The sequence below is a fragment of the Pelecanus crispus genome, chromosome 6 (assembly GCF_030463565.1).
Source record: "Pelecanus crispus isolate bPelCri1 chromosome 6, bPelCri1.pri, whole genome shotgun sequence".
NCBI lineage: Eukaryota > Metazoa > Chordata > Aves > Pelecaniformes > Pelecanidae > Pelecanus > Pelecanus crispus.
Genome location: NC_134648.1, coordinates 16,726,514 through 16,740,185, shown reverse-complemented (window position 1 = coordinate 16,740,185; position 13,672 = coordinate 16,726,514). Strand labels below are relative to the sequence as shown.

The 13,672-nt window shown below is 39.5% G+C and overlaps 1 protein-coding gene across 1 annotated transcript in view; it reads right to left on the bottom strand.

Annotated features, from left to right (window-relative positions):
* Positions 1 to 13,672, bottom strand: part of OTOG (otogelin) — a 113,974-nt gene that overhangs the window by 64,376 nt on the left and 35,926 nt on the right. Inside the window, exons 21-23 of the mRNA XM_075712101.1 lie at positions 13,068 to 13,142; positions 6,766 to 6,809; positions 5,420 to 5,573 (exon numbers count right to left, since the gene is read on the bottom strand). Of these exons, the coding sequence (XP_075568216.1) occupies positions 5,420 to 5,573; positions 6,766 to 6,809; positions 13,068 to 13,142 (273 nt within the window). The remainder of the gene's footprint in view (positions 1 to 5,419; positions 5,574 to 6,765; positions 6,810 to 13,067; positions 13,143 to 13,672) is intronic.

Here is a 13,672-nt window from a genome sequence, read left to right as displayed (position 1 = left end):
GCAGGCGTACCCCTAGTGTTCAGCTTTCTCTTCTAGTAGGGAGATTTAAAAAGATGCATTTAGTTATAAATAAGTAATTTTTAAAAGCTCACAAACAAAGAAAATTCTTTTACAAAAAAAATCTGTTAATACTTTTTTTTTCTTTTTTAATGATATATACTCAGCTTGACAAATTTTAATCCATTCTTCGTTGTATTAACATTTTTTGTTGGTTACTTCAGAGCATCAACTGAGAAAAGGAAGGAAGCAGCAGAAACTACCTGCCCAACTTCAGTCTTCACCTCATAACCATAAAGATATATTTGTCCTTTCTTTAAACACCAAAGTGCTATTAGAACCTGCTATACTTAAATCCACCAGAAAAAACAAAATTGATAAAAACAGGATTAGCACAGGTATCGGACATCACTGGTTGAATTCAGGGTGTGCAGCTTAACTGGACTGAATTAACATTTTTTAGTTCACGCACCTTGACAACTCCTCCACTGCTCCATGATGAGGCAGGGCCGTTCACATTTCTCAGTATTATAAGTTCTGTAATCTCTAAGATTTTTATATAAAGAAAAAAAATTGACCTCTGGTTATTCTGAGGGGCCCTCTATTAAGAGAAGTGGGGAAAATTGCTTCTTAAAAGGCATGGGATTCACAATATCCAGTAGAGCCTTAATGTTCTGTATCATGATCTACGACACAGATAAACCTGTAATATTGACATATTCTATCCCTCAGATCAATCAATTAATCCATATTTCAAAAGTATTGTGAGGTAATCCTTTAACAACAAATCCTGTGTTAAATTTTGAGTTCTTTTTCATTTCTGTGTGCCTCCTAGGACAATGCACAAGGAATATGTGCAAATCCCTTGCAGGGATCCTTGGCATTGCAGTATGAAGTTTGATTCGTTCCTGCAGCCCCAAGGGTTACATGAATCCTTCACCATTACTACTGGATCACACAACAGTAGCAGGGAAGCTGCTCTAAAATGTTGCTAAACTAGGCAAAATAATTACAATGGCAACATGATTGTAGCCTCTCTGCTGCAGTGATACAGTTAATAAATTCCAGGACATACACCCACATAACACAGTACCAAGTAGACACTAAAAGTCCAGCTAACCCTCAACTGTCAGTCTGAAAAACAATATACAGTACTTTTTTTTTTTTTTTTTAATACTGGCTCTATATAAAGTATAGAACAGCCAAATCCAACTCATGCTGCAGTCAAAGATAAACTCTTATCAATAGGGGAAATGAGAAAACACAAGTAAGGTTTTTTCAGGAAAGTGATTGTTTTTCCTTGACAGCAACAATAAGAACAGGTTATAAGGAGCAATGAACAAAAGCTCGCTGTTTGAGATCACTATCAGTCTGACTAGAGACCATGGAAAACTAATGGAATAGGACAGGCACAAACTGTATGTCCATTTGTGGTGAACACGCCACACAGTATGCAGAAATATAGCAAGATACTACTGTTTTTTTCTCTCTTTTTCTTTCTTTCTCTCTCTTTTCTTTGATTCTTCTGTGGTCTGATTACAGACTGTCTTCATGTCAAATCACATGCATCTGGTATAGTTAAAGAGGGAAAAGCCATTTGAACCCTAGTAACCCATAAGCAGAAAATGTAATTCAAAGATTGAACTTGAAAAATTACAAACTGTGTTGTAAACAGAGTATTACTTATTTTTCTGAAACACTGCATGGAAATATAGGAAATTGCCATTTAAACAGTAGCAGATGAAAACCAGTAAGAACACACACAATTAAAATCTTAAAAATAATTCTATGTCAGCAAAGCAGGGTGGAACATTAGAATGTGTGTTCCTGGAGATTTAGTGTTCGACCTCAAGAACTTCTAGAACAGATAGAATGTATATGATCGTAATTTTTACACTGTAAGAACTATAACCCATAGAATGGGAAGGATCTCCTGTAAATTTAAATATTTACAGCATAGTTACTTGCATCTGATTTATTCACTGCAGATGAAAAAGGAGGTCAAATGAATCACACTCAGAGACAACTGCTACTTTTCACTACAATTTACTTATTTTGTATTTAATTTCCATTTCATGCAAGTTCCACTAGAATGCTAGAAATAGTGAAGTATTTGAAACAATATTTCAGACTCTGCAGATACTAAAAAAATAGACTGCAAAATAAAAATATTGCCCTCTTTAAATCTTAACATCACTTCCGGCAAAAACAGATTCTTTCCCTCTTTCTGTGTTAAATATCTTTCATGGTGTCATTGAAGAATGATCATCCCACTGAACAGATTGGAAAGATCCTTCCTCCTGAAAAAACATAGCTTCCTATACAGGTTTAACTGTTACACATGCCCTTTTCTGCACCAAGTTTTTTTGGTTGGTTTTTTTTTTTTTTTTTTTTTAGTTTACCTAAATCAACCAAAACCAATCAAACATGTTAGGTTGATTTCATTAATGCTTAAATCAGCTTAGCTTACAGATGAATCAAGCTAAACTGATGCAAGATCTGGAACAGGAACAAAAGCATGAATAAAGGAATGAAACTATTTCAGGTAAAGAACTAATGTTAAGGTCAAAGAAATTTCATGGCTGTTTTACCCTTGCAAAGTAGACAATGTCACCTCAGTTTTATATTTCATCAGTAAGAACTGATTGCCTAGAAAGGTGATTTTGAAGTTGCACAAATTCACACTGCATTTGAATTCTGTATTACTTCAAACTGTCATGAACATAGGATAAGGTACTGTTTGAAGGTAATAGCATTTGTTCCATCTTTCTCTTTCAATAATATGTTTTTGTCTTACTGAGTTGCTCTGACTCTCATGTGGTCAATCTGCAGTACAAATCATTGGAGTGTGAATTCAGTTGACAGACTTAAAACATTAGGGTTATTCAGATCCAGCAGCTTCTATTCAAAAACAACTATTATTAAAATAACTAAGTCTAACTAAAACATGGTCTAAATAGAAAACCTGCATAGTTAATACATAGCAGAAGTCTTTTGTGTTTCCAAAAGCACACCTAAAAAACACACCTTTAGGACCATCTTAATTCTTCTTAAAAGCAATCTCAAATAAAAACATAAATATATATGCAGTATAGGACCATCAGAGTCAAATACTTAAAAGATAACAGATTTGACTAGCTTGTGAATAAGTCTATAATGGAAAGAACTGAATAGCATTTACAGTGATTCTCAATGTATTTTAAAATACACGATTCTTGGATTACACCTTATATTCCAAACCACGCAGTTTGTGATCACAGAAGCATGATGCTGCCATGTTACATTTCACATGAAAGGACTGGCAGAACCTGGAAACTTGTTCCCTTGCCTTTCGAAGAAGTGTCCCTCAAACAATGCCTAAGTACTTCCTTGTCAGTCAGAACCTGGAACTATATATTAAATACATAGAAATAAATCAATACTTTGTCATTTCTACTTCATCAGTACAGACCAATATTCCTGGTTCAAATCCTAGGCTTGTGACACCGTTTCTAGTTCCACCTTAAGCACTGAGGATAAAGTCCTACAAAACAAAGCAGCATCTCTCCCAAAAGAAACAGAAGAGTTTGTTTCAGTACTTTGTATTTTTGTCTCTAGGAAATTATAAAACTCTGCCTCTTGTTAACTATACAAATATATTATTAGAACTTTGGGATCACCACTACTTGACACTGAGCCTTCCAATTGTAAAAAACATTTTCATTGCTTAAATTCCAGAACTAACGAACACCAGAAAGCAGCAAAGTTTACAGCCTCAGAGGTCATGCACAGCAAAATAGATCACAAACCTTTTTATTCTCTGCTGAGTTGCCTGCCATACAGTGCTGCTGAAGGTAGCCATGGGCTTTGAAGAGTATCAGCCAGGTCCAACAGGATGAATTTTTGCAATTCTGAAAATGTCTACCTCCAGTTAATTTCAAAATCTATCAGCACTGCACTTTTTCGCCATGGTACCATATTGTGAGTTGGACTAATTACATGTTCCATTTCATGTGAACAGTTTGACACTTCATGCTTCTGAATGTTAAGGTAAAAAACAGAAGTCTGAGTAGCAATCTTTTACCATGACACACAAAAATCTACACATAAATGAGCACAAGTCCAGACTTCAACTGAGCTATTTCAACCCAGTTCAACTGAGGATCTGGCTTTTACTCTTCATTTTGAGGAGGCACTCAAGTCATAAACAGTAATTTTAGAGTGACAATACTCAAAAACTTCAAGCTATGTGCTTAAGAGGCTAAATCCTAATCAAAACAAACATAACTTGAACATACTTGCTCTTTTTATATTCAAAAATTCCTCAGCAATACAGCGCTTGATTCCAAAACATGACAACAGCTCATCTGATATAGAATGTAAGATCTATACCTTTTCATCAAAAGTTCGGCCTGTGACTTTAACTCTGGGTGGAGAGAAATTGCGGACTTGTTTAGAGATTCTTTGATATGGTATCTCTGTACTGTAAGATTAACAAACCTCGAACAAGCTCTTTGAATCACAGCCTGAAACCAGCAGACACCAAGGTCAGAAGAACCAGAAGCATCATCACCCAAGATAACTGCAGAGAAACCAGTTAGGACTAGCACGTATTGCAGCAAAGCTATGATAAGCTGTTCAGTGAGCCAGCTCATGACTATATACGGGAAAAGGATCCAGAGTTCATAAAAAGGACACTGAAAGACCCCTCTACAAAGACCACTAGGGACCCCCAAGCACCACCGACCCAAATCACCAAGTATGAGCACCTGGAGAGAGAATATGTAAATAAGATCCAGGGATTCATTATCCTAAGACCACCTTTTCCAAGAAATATGATGAATATGTATATTTCTGTCCTACATAAATTCTATGTCTTTGGTTGTGCAGCATACACATTAGGTGGAAGTATCCCCCATGCATCCAGTGCTGTAAATAAAGAATGCCTGCTTTCTAAAGCTCCCAAATGAGTCTTGGAGAGTTTTCGTAAGCCGTAATTTTTGGTATCAATCTGCATACCCTTCTGAGGGAGAGAATACCGAAAATAACGCCTAAGAATGAAGAAACGTGCCTCCCTCAGTGAAATGTTCAAATAAGAAGTTAGATATCTAAAAAAAATTATCTATGTAAACACAATTCTGCTGTAGCACAGGGATTGGATTAAATTATTTCAATGCCCTTTCTATATTCCTGTTAGTTTATTTTTATTATTGTGAAGTATTAGACCTTTGGCTCCACCTGTCTCTTGGTTTACCATTTCTTATGACTTCATCAGCCCATATTGTTGCATGGTAAGCCTTCACGAGTTGGATGCTCACCCCTTGACACCTCAAATTCTCCAAGTAGAAGTGTGGTATGTCCTCAGCAGAATTAACTACTCCATGCTACTGAAGGCAGTTGTCTATGGTTGTGCACCAAAAGATGCAAATCTGTCTGTACTCACCCTGGTGGGCAGACACAACCTGAAACACAAGGATGGTGTGCTGAGAAAGTGAGGTTTAGCAGCTGATTCTCACAAGTTCTCTCTCTGCTGAGTTCAGGATCAACTCGTGGTCTACTGCAGTTAATATATATCTGTCCAACTGGGCAGCTGTGTGCTGGGGGAAAATAATTGACAGACACATTAGTCTTCACACCTGAAATTTTGTATTCCATAAAGGTGTGCAATAGATTTAGATTGATAATATGCAACACAAAAGCATCACATCCAGTAACACCAGTAAACATCCAACTGCCTGTCTCTCCTAAGCATAGTTAATTTTATAGAAACCCTATAAATCTCATAGAAAATACTGAAATGAATATATTTGTTTAGTAAGAGACATGACTTTCTAAACAGTTAATCAGGAATCAGCCCTCCAAACCAGAAATGCAAAGTAGTACCAACAGAGAAACCAACAGAAAGGAGGGGGCAGGGATCAAGAAAAGGTTTGAGAGATAGATATGACTTTCCATGCTGGAGCAACTGACAATGAACAAAACAGTTCTATTGCACAGTTGTTTTTGGGTTGCACTGAGCATACTGTGTATATGTAACAGAAATGCCCTAAGAGGTGGCAGTGTTTAAAGCATTTTTGGTTGGTTGCTGGGATTTGTTTATTAGGGACAGAGGTTCTGCATAATTGTGAAATCAGTACAACGACCACCTTCAAGTGCATGGGGAATAAATTTCTGCTAAAGGCCAAAGAGTTGGCAATTCTAGAACTGAAACCTCAAATAAAAGCCTTTCTCACTGGAGTAAAAGGAGCACCATAACAAGAGTATGGACAATAATACTTAATGACATATAAAATATACTGTAATAGAAAAAGCACTTGTTACATTCTTTTGCTGAAGTATGAGAAAAGAAATATTTTTTTTTCATATTTCAGTTACTCAGGGTTTGTGGAGGGGAAAAAAAAAAGTATCTGAAAAATTACTGCCAGTGTTCAGTTCCTACAACCATGTTTTATGGGGCAAAGCTAACCTTTGTTTGTCCTACTGAAGTTCTGCTGTTTGTCATGCAGTCAAGCTCATCTACATTAGCAATCTTAAAAAAAAATATTTTAAAGCACTGGGGAAAAAAGTTGCTCAGATTTAACAGTATTTTGGACAGTTACGCTGCAGCTTTGCACCAGCCTTTTTTTCAATCACACAAATATATAATTCCTAAATTACAGATTCCTTCCTGCAAGTTATTCATTTGTACATATTGGGCAATCTTCTACTACAGATAAGGGATTCCACAGAGATTGGAGGATACATATTCATTGGATTTCAAGTATCTTTTCCCTCTCTCTTTTCACTCACCTATTATGCTGTTATCACAATTCATTACTCCATCCCTGCAATGGCTGCAATAAACATACATGAAAGTGTAATGAGAGACAGGAATATCTAAAATATTAATGTTTTCTGTTTAATAGTGAAGCATGGAGTATGAATCAATACAAAATAACCATATAAATGTTTGCATTGAACATTTGAACTACGGATAAAGTATGCATTGCCTTAACACATAGAAAATATTAATTACACTTCAAACTTTTGCTTTCTGCATAATATTACTATGAGTTAAAATGTCTGAGCTGACAAAAAAATACATACAGAAATACACCACTACACTGCTCCCAAGGACATCAGTGCAGTAAGAATAAAGCAAGCCACGTACATAACAGAATCATCATTATCTAAAACAAAAACGCAATAAGCAATAGCAGCAAAACAAAACCAAACCCTAAACACACATACATATATGTTACAACAAGCTCTGGGTATGTACTCTTATGTGAACATTCTTAACGCTATTATAAATGCACCATTTTCCTTGCCATCAGCTTAGAACTCTGCTGAAAAGCAAGCTACTATTTTATGTGAAAATCTTGAAGATACCAACAGGTAAGTTATCCCACAGTTGAAGGCAAAACCACAATATTGAATATAACACAATCACAAGCTGTTATGACTGCAAAAAATTTTTTGTACTGAACTGGAGTGACTTTTCCCCAAGCAAAACATAGTAACAATAGATTGATAACTTCATCTTTCCTCAACTGCTCCTGACATGGATCATGAACAAACTATCCATCTGAAAACTTCTCACAATAACATGAATTTCTATCTCATTTATAAAAAAAAGAATACTTTAATTATTTTAGTGTTCTTGGTTCACAGGAGGAAACAGCAATGCAGTTGCTGATTTTTATCCTCATGCTGTCTCAAACTAATTTTGCTTCAGCAATATGATAGGAATCTGGAATAGCAACCTGCTGTGACTATGACCAGAACCAATTGGAACTGCAGTTCATAATCAGAACCTAAAAAAAATTCAAACACCTCTATGCTAATCAAAATTCAAAATAAGAATTTTAAGTTAGCGTATCATAAAGCTTGTAGTATGTATACCCATTCACATACACAAAATATTACAGACAGGAACAGATACAACGTGTTTCCCCTGCATGAGACAATTCAGCAAAGAAACAAGAAAACTGCATAATACTCATCCCTAGAAAGATACGGTATGCAGGGAAGCACTGAGCAACATAATACTGTCTACTCCCGTCTAATTCCAGGCAAAATAGTCCAGTACTTTTACAAAATGGTAGCAGATTTGATAGCAACTCATTGTCAGGGAAAAAAATGTAGCACCACTGGCTTCATTTCAGGTCCTGTGTTTCACTAGAGGACCCAAGCCCATGAACTCCAGCACTATTCTCCTGTTCTTTTGCAATGGCCAAGATGTCCCCAGTATACCTACTGCTAGTCAGCAGATTCAGAATCAAATTCTGTACATGCCACAGCTACTCTGCTGTCATGTTTGGAGTTGTGTATGTACCTCAAAGCACTGCAGTCCTAGCTGTGTCCTAGTGTGTGTCCTAGCTCAAGAACTTCACAGTATAACTCAGCCAACAGGCAAAGCAGTACCAAAGGGAACTGATAGGGAGGCAACTCAAATGCTGACATAACATCCATATCAAAATATTTTAAAGAACTAGCTGAAAAGAACAGAACAGAAAGGCTACTCCATAGACAAACATGAGAAGAAATTCCAGTTTTAAAGTGGAAGTTCCAAAGAGGAAGCACTTAAGAAAAAGGATGGAGAAAGCATAATAAAGATCATAATTCTTTCTACTAAAAACAGTGACAGATAAAAAACAATACATCATGTGCATTTTTTCCACTTCATCCACACATATAGTCCTACATGATTCCTGATGTATTACTTAGCACAAGGTAATTCAGAGGAGCTGACAGTCTGTACCTCCATGTTTGAAAGCCTTTCTTCTCAACAGATCTGTATACACCCTCATCAAAATGTGGTAAGCAAAAGTCATGACTAAATAGGAGATACAAATCTCTTGTCTACTGGCTTACAACTACTAGTCTTTAAGATATATTTTAATTAACACATTCACATGAAACATAAGCTGCCAGATCTCAAGTAACTCCACTGAGGTCAATGGAAAGATGATTTTCACCTGTAGTAATTTCCAAAAAAAAAAAGCATTTGTTGTGATCACATGACCAGTGTGCATTCAGCTAAATATCCACCATAGCACTTTGCAAAATTAGCTATACTAAATCCTTGAGGAGGAGGATGAAAGGAAATAAATCAAAAAATCTACCAGGATAAGCCTCTTCCCATAACTGCCCAGTGCTGTCTGGCACATACTCCCTGAATAAAAACATCCAGGAAGGCAGGCAACAGTGCACCCAGGCTTTGCACAGCCCCCTGTGCAGAATGGGTTGCCTGGTACTCTCCAGGGAATCTGTCCTAGGTAAAGATGAGCTAACTTGGCAATTAAGATACAGATTTATAACAAGTATTTATGGACACTAGGCTGCTGACAACAGTGAGAGTGAGAATGAGTGTGTGTGATCACTAAGTGTCCCTGTTGCAATTGGTGCCCAACAATATTAATCTCTTATATGGCCTTTACAACAAACCAAAAGTATTACACTGATCTATCACAGACATGATTTGGTCTGTTCTGCTTTTAAAGTGTTGCAACAACTGATACAGGCGGTGAGAACTCAAACATTACTTCAAGAAAGAGTTCTGAAAGCTTGGTTTTTTACAGATCGTGTTGTCCACATTATTTAACTTTCTGCAGACAGAACTGTTGAAAAGGATGCATTGGCAGCAGCCAGAAGAGTTTAACAAGTTTTCTTCTTTAATGTCATGTCTATAGTGATGCAAATGGAAGAGCAAGAGGACAAGACACATAGCTCCATGGCTGGTGCCACTGTCACAACTTTGGGTTTTTTGACAATGGCACGGCCTACACAGCATCAGGCTTGCTGGCATCAAATGGGAGCCACCTTTCTCAAAGGGAAAAGAGGGTCTTTGCTCAGGAGCTTGCGGGGCTCACTGACAGGGCTTTAAACTAGATGTAAAGGGGGAGGGGAAACATATCAGGCTTACCTATGACAAGCTGTGGGATGGCACACAGTGGTTAGAGGGAGGGGGTGCTACTATGAGCCCTCAACCTGTTGCCCAGAGGCATGCTGGGGATGCTGCAGCACAGTCGAAATCTTGCAGAGATGAGATGGGGGCTCCTGAGGTAGTAAGAGCCAACAAGAAAACTTCTGGGAAACATCTCAAGGGAAACAAGGGGTGTTCCACTAAGAAGCAGACAACCAACAGCCCAGATGAAATGCCTCTACACACAAATGCACAAAGCATGGGAGACAAACAGGAGTTGGAAGCTACCGTGCTGCTAGAAAGCTATAACCTGATTGCCATAACAAACTTGGTGGGACGAATCCCATGACTGGAATGTGGCTCATTGTGAGCTCATTGGTGATGTCAAGACTGGAGGCAGCCTGGGCTGCAGTGATCACGCATTGGTGGAGTTCACACTCCTGAGGGATATGGGAAAAGCAAGGAGTACAGTCAGGACCCAAAATTTTAGGAGAGCAAAACTTCCAGCTCTTCAAGGAGTTAGGCAGAAGGACCCCCTGGAAAACAGTCCTCAGGGAGAGGGGAATGGAACAGAGCTGGCAGAGCTTTAAGGACACCTTCCATAGAGCACAAGAGCTCTCAGTCCCCAGGTGTAAGAACTCAGGCAAGGAAGGGAAGAGACCAGCATGGCTGAGTCAAGACATGCTGGCCAAACTAAAGAGTAAGAAGGAACTGCACAGGCAGTGGAAGCAGGGACAGGTGTCCTGGGAAGAGTACAGGGAAGCTGCCTGGTTGTGTAGGGAGGGGGTCAGGAAGGCCAAGGCACAGCTGGAGCTGAATTTGGCAAGGGATGTAAAGAATAACAAGAAGGGTTTCTACAGGTATGTCAGCCAGAAAAGGAAGGTTAAAGAAAGCATACCCGCCCCGATGAACAAGAATGGCAACCTAGTATCAACAGACAAGGAGAAGGCTGAGGTACTCAACAACTTCTTTGCCTCAGTCTTCACTAGCAACCTCTCTCCTCACCCCTCCCGAGTCAATGGTCCACAAGATGGGGACCAGGGGGGCAAAGCCCCTCCCACTGTAAGGGAAGATCAGGTTCAAGACCACCTGAGGAACCTGAATGTACACAAGTCTCTGGAACCTGATGAGATGCATCCCAGAGTCCTGAGGCAACTGGCTGATGTAGCTGCCACACCACTCTCCATCATATTTGAAAAGTCATGGCAGTCAGGTGAAGTCCCTGGTGACTGGAAGAAGGGGGATGTTGTGCCAGTTTTTAAAAAGGGAAGAAAGGAGGACCCTGGGAACTACCGACCTGTCAGCCTCACCTCTGTGCCTGGGAAGATCATGGAACACATCCTCCTAGAAGCTATGCTCAAGCACATGGAAGACAGGGAGGTGATTCAAGACAGCCAGCACAGATTCACCAAGGGCAAGTCCTGCCTGACCAACCTAGTGGCTTTCTGTGAAGGAGTGACTGCATCAGTGGACAAGGGAAAAGCAACAGATGTCATCTATTTGGACTTCTGTAAAGCCTTCAACACAGTCCCCCACAACATCCTTCTTTCTCTCTAAATTGGGGAAATACAGATTTGATGGGTAGACTGTTGGGTGGATAAGGAATTGGCTGGATGGTTGCATCCAGAGGGTTGTGGTCAACAGCTCGATATCCAAATGGAGACCATTGACAAGTGGTGTCCCTCAGGGGTCTGTACTGGGACCAGTGCTGTTTAATATCTTCATCAATGACAGACAGTGGGATCGAGTGCACCCTCAGCAGGTTTGCAGATGACACTAGGCTAAGTGGTGCAGCTGACGTGCCAGAAGGACAAGATGTCATCCAAAGGGACATGGACAAGCTGGAGAGGTGGGCCTGTGTGAACCTCATGAGGTTCAACAAGGCCAAGTGCAAGGTCCTGCACCTGGGATGGGGCAACCCCTGACACCAATACAGGCTTCAGGATGAAGGGATTGAGAGAAGTCCTGCTGAGAAGGACTTGGAGGCACTGGTGGATGAAAAGCTGGACATGAGCCAACAATGTGCACTGGCAGCCCAGAAAGCCAAGCGAATCCTGGGCTGCATCAAAAGAAGCGTGGCCAGCAGGTTGGGGGAGGTGATTCTGCCCCTCTGCTCTGGTGAGACCTCACCTGGAGTACTGTGTCCAGCTCTGGAGCCCTCAGCACAAGAAGGATGTGGAACTCTTGGAGCAGGTCCAGAGGAGGGCCACAAAAATGATCTGAGGGCTGGAGCACCTCTCCTATGAGGACAGGCTGAGAGAGTTGGGGTTGTTCAGCTTGGAGAAGAGAAGGCTGCGGGGAGACCTTATTGCAGCCTTTCAGTACTTAAAGGGGGTCTATAGGAAGGATGGGAGCAATCTTTTTAGCAAGGCCTGTTGTGACAGGACAAGGAGTAATGGTGTTAAACTAAAGAAGAATAGATTTAGACTGGATATAAGGAAAAAATTTTTTTACAATGAGGGTGGTGAAGCACTGGAACAGGTTGCCCAGAGAGGTGGTAGAAGCCCCATCCCTGGCAACACTCAAGGTCAGGTTGGATGGGGCTCTGAGCAACCTGATCTGGTTAAAGCTGTCCCTGCTCACTGCAGGGGGGCTGGGCTAGATGACCTCTAAAGGCCCCTTCCAACCCAAAGCATTCTATGATTCTAAGAACAAATGCTAAATGTAAGGAACAGTAACAAGAGATGCTTATTCACCTCTGGCTGCAGCTGAGAGTTGTGTTGCTTCTTAGTTGATAAAGGCACATTGTTCTTTTACACTGATTCTATACTAGTGGAAGACAGATTCTTAATTATTCTTCATAAACAGATTTACAATCTGGTATAGGGAAGGAGAATAGCAATGAAGGCCTAGCTGAACAGACTTGAATGGAGAGTCAGGAAATGTCTGGGGTTTTCTGGAGCCCTCCACATTAGTACGTATCTACAAAAATTATAGTGGCTTTTCTCTCTACTTTGCACTTCAGTATATTTGACTATAAGCACAGCAGCCTGAAAACTGAAGTTCTAAAGAAGCTCTGTCCAAACATGCACAGAAAACCAGTGTAGGTTTATTCTGTACATTTCACTAAAAAAAAAAACCCCAAACCAACAAAAAACCCAACAGGCTAGCCAGAATGATTTGACAGACCTTGTAAAAAAAGAGATACCATTTAGTCAGGTGAAAACACAGTTTTGTATCTTACCATTTGCCCAAAGATGTCATAACATTTTCTCCAGGGGAATAGTCAATCCCTTGAAAATAACACGGGCATTCATTTCTGGAGTAGAGAAAAAATACGTAACCGATTAACTCAAGCTGAAGGAAGAAAAAAATTCCCATTGATTTCATTGCTGTTCAAAGTTCAATTAGTTGCTTTGTTGGTCTTGGTGAGGTTTTGTGGTTTTTTTTTTTTTTTGGTTGGTTTTTTGGTCTTGGTTTGTTTTGGGTTTTTCTTTTTTTTTTTTTTTTTAATACAAGAAATTGATCTCAATACTGCCATATAACTCAAGCGTATTCCAAACCAAATCAGCAACAAAGCAGAACCTCGACATAACAGACACCTTTTGTATCCCTTCTATGCCAAAAACCAGACAATGTGTCACAACTAGCTTTAGTAATGTTGGATGAGTGTCATTACCATAAAAGAGCTATTTTTGATCAACATACAGGTTCTGTATAATTCTAAGATCCTGCCAAATTTACAGATGCATAATATCTACAAGGCTACATGTTTATTAGCTTTTCACTCTGACTTGCAGAGGCAGTGGTCTAAAATACTGGGGGTGACTATCACAACTGCAACTTTAC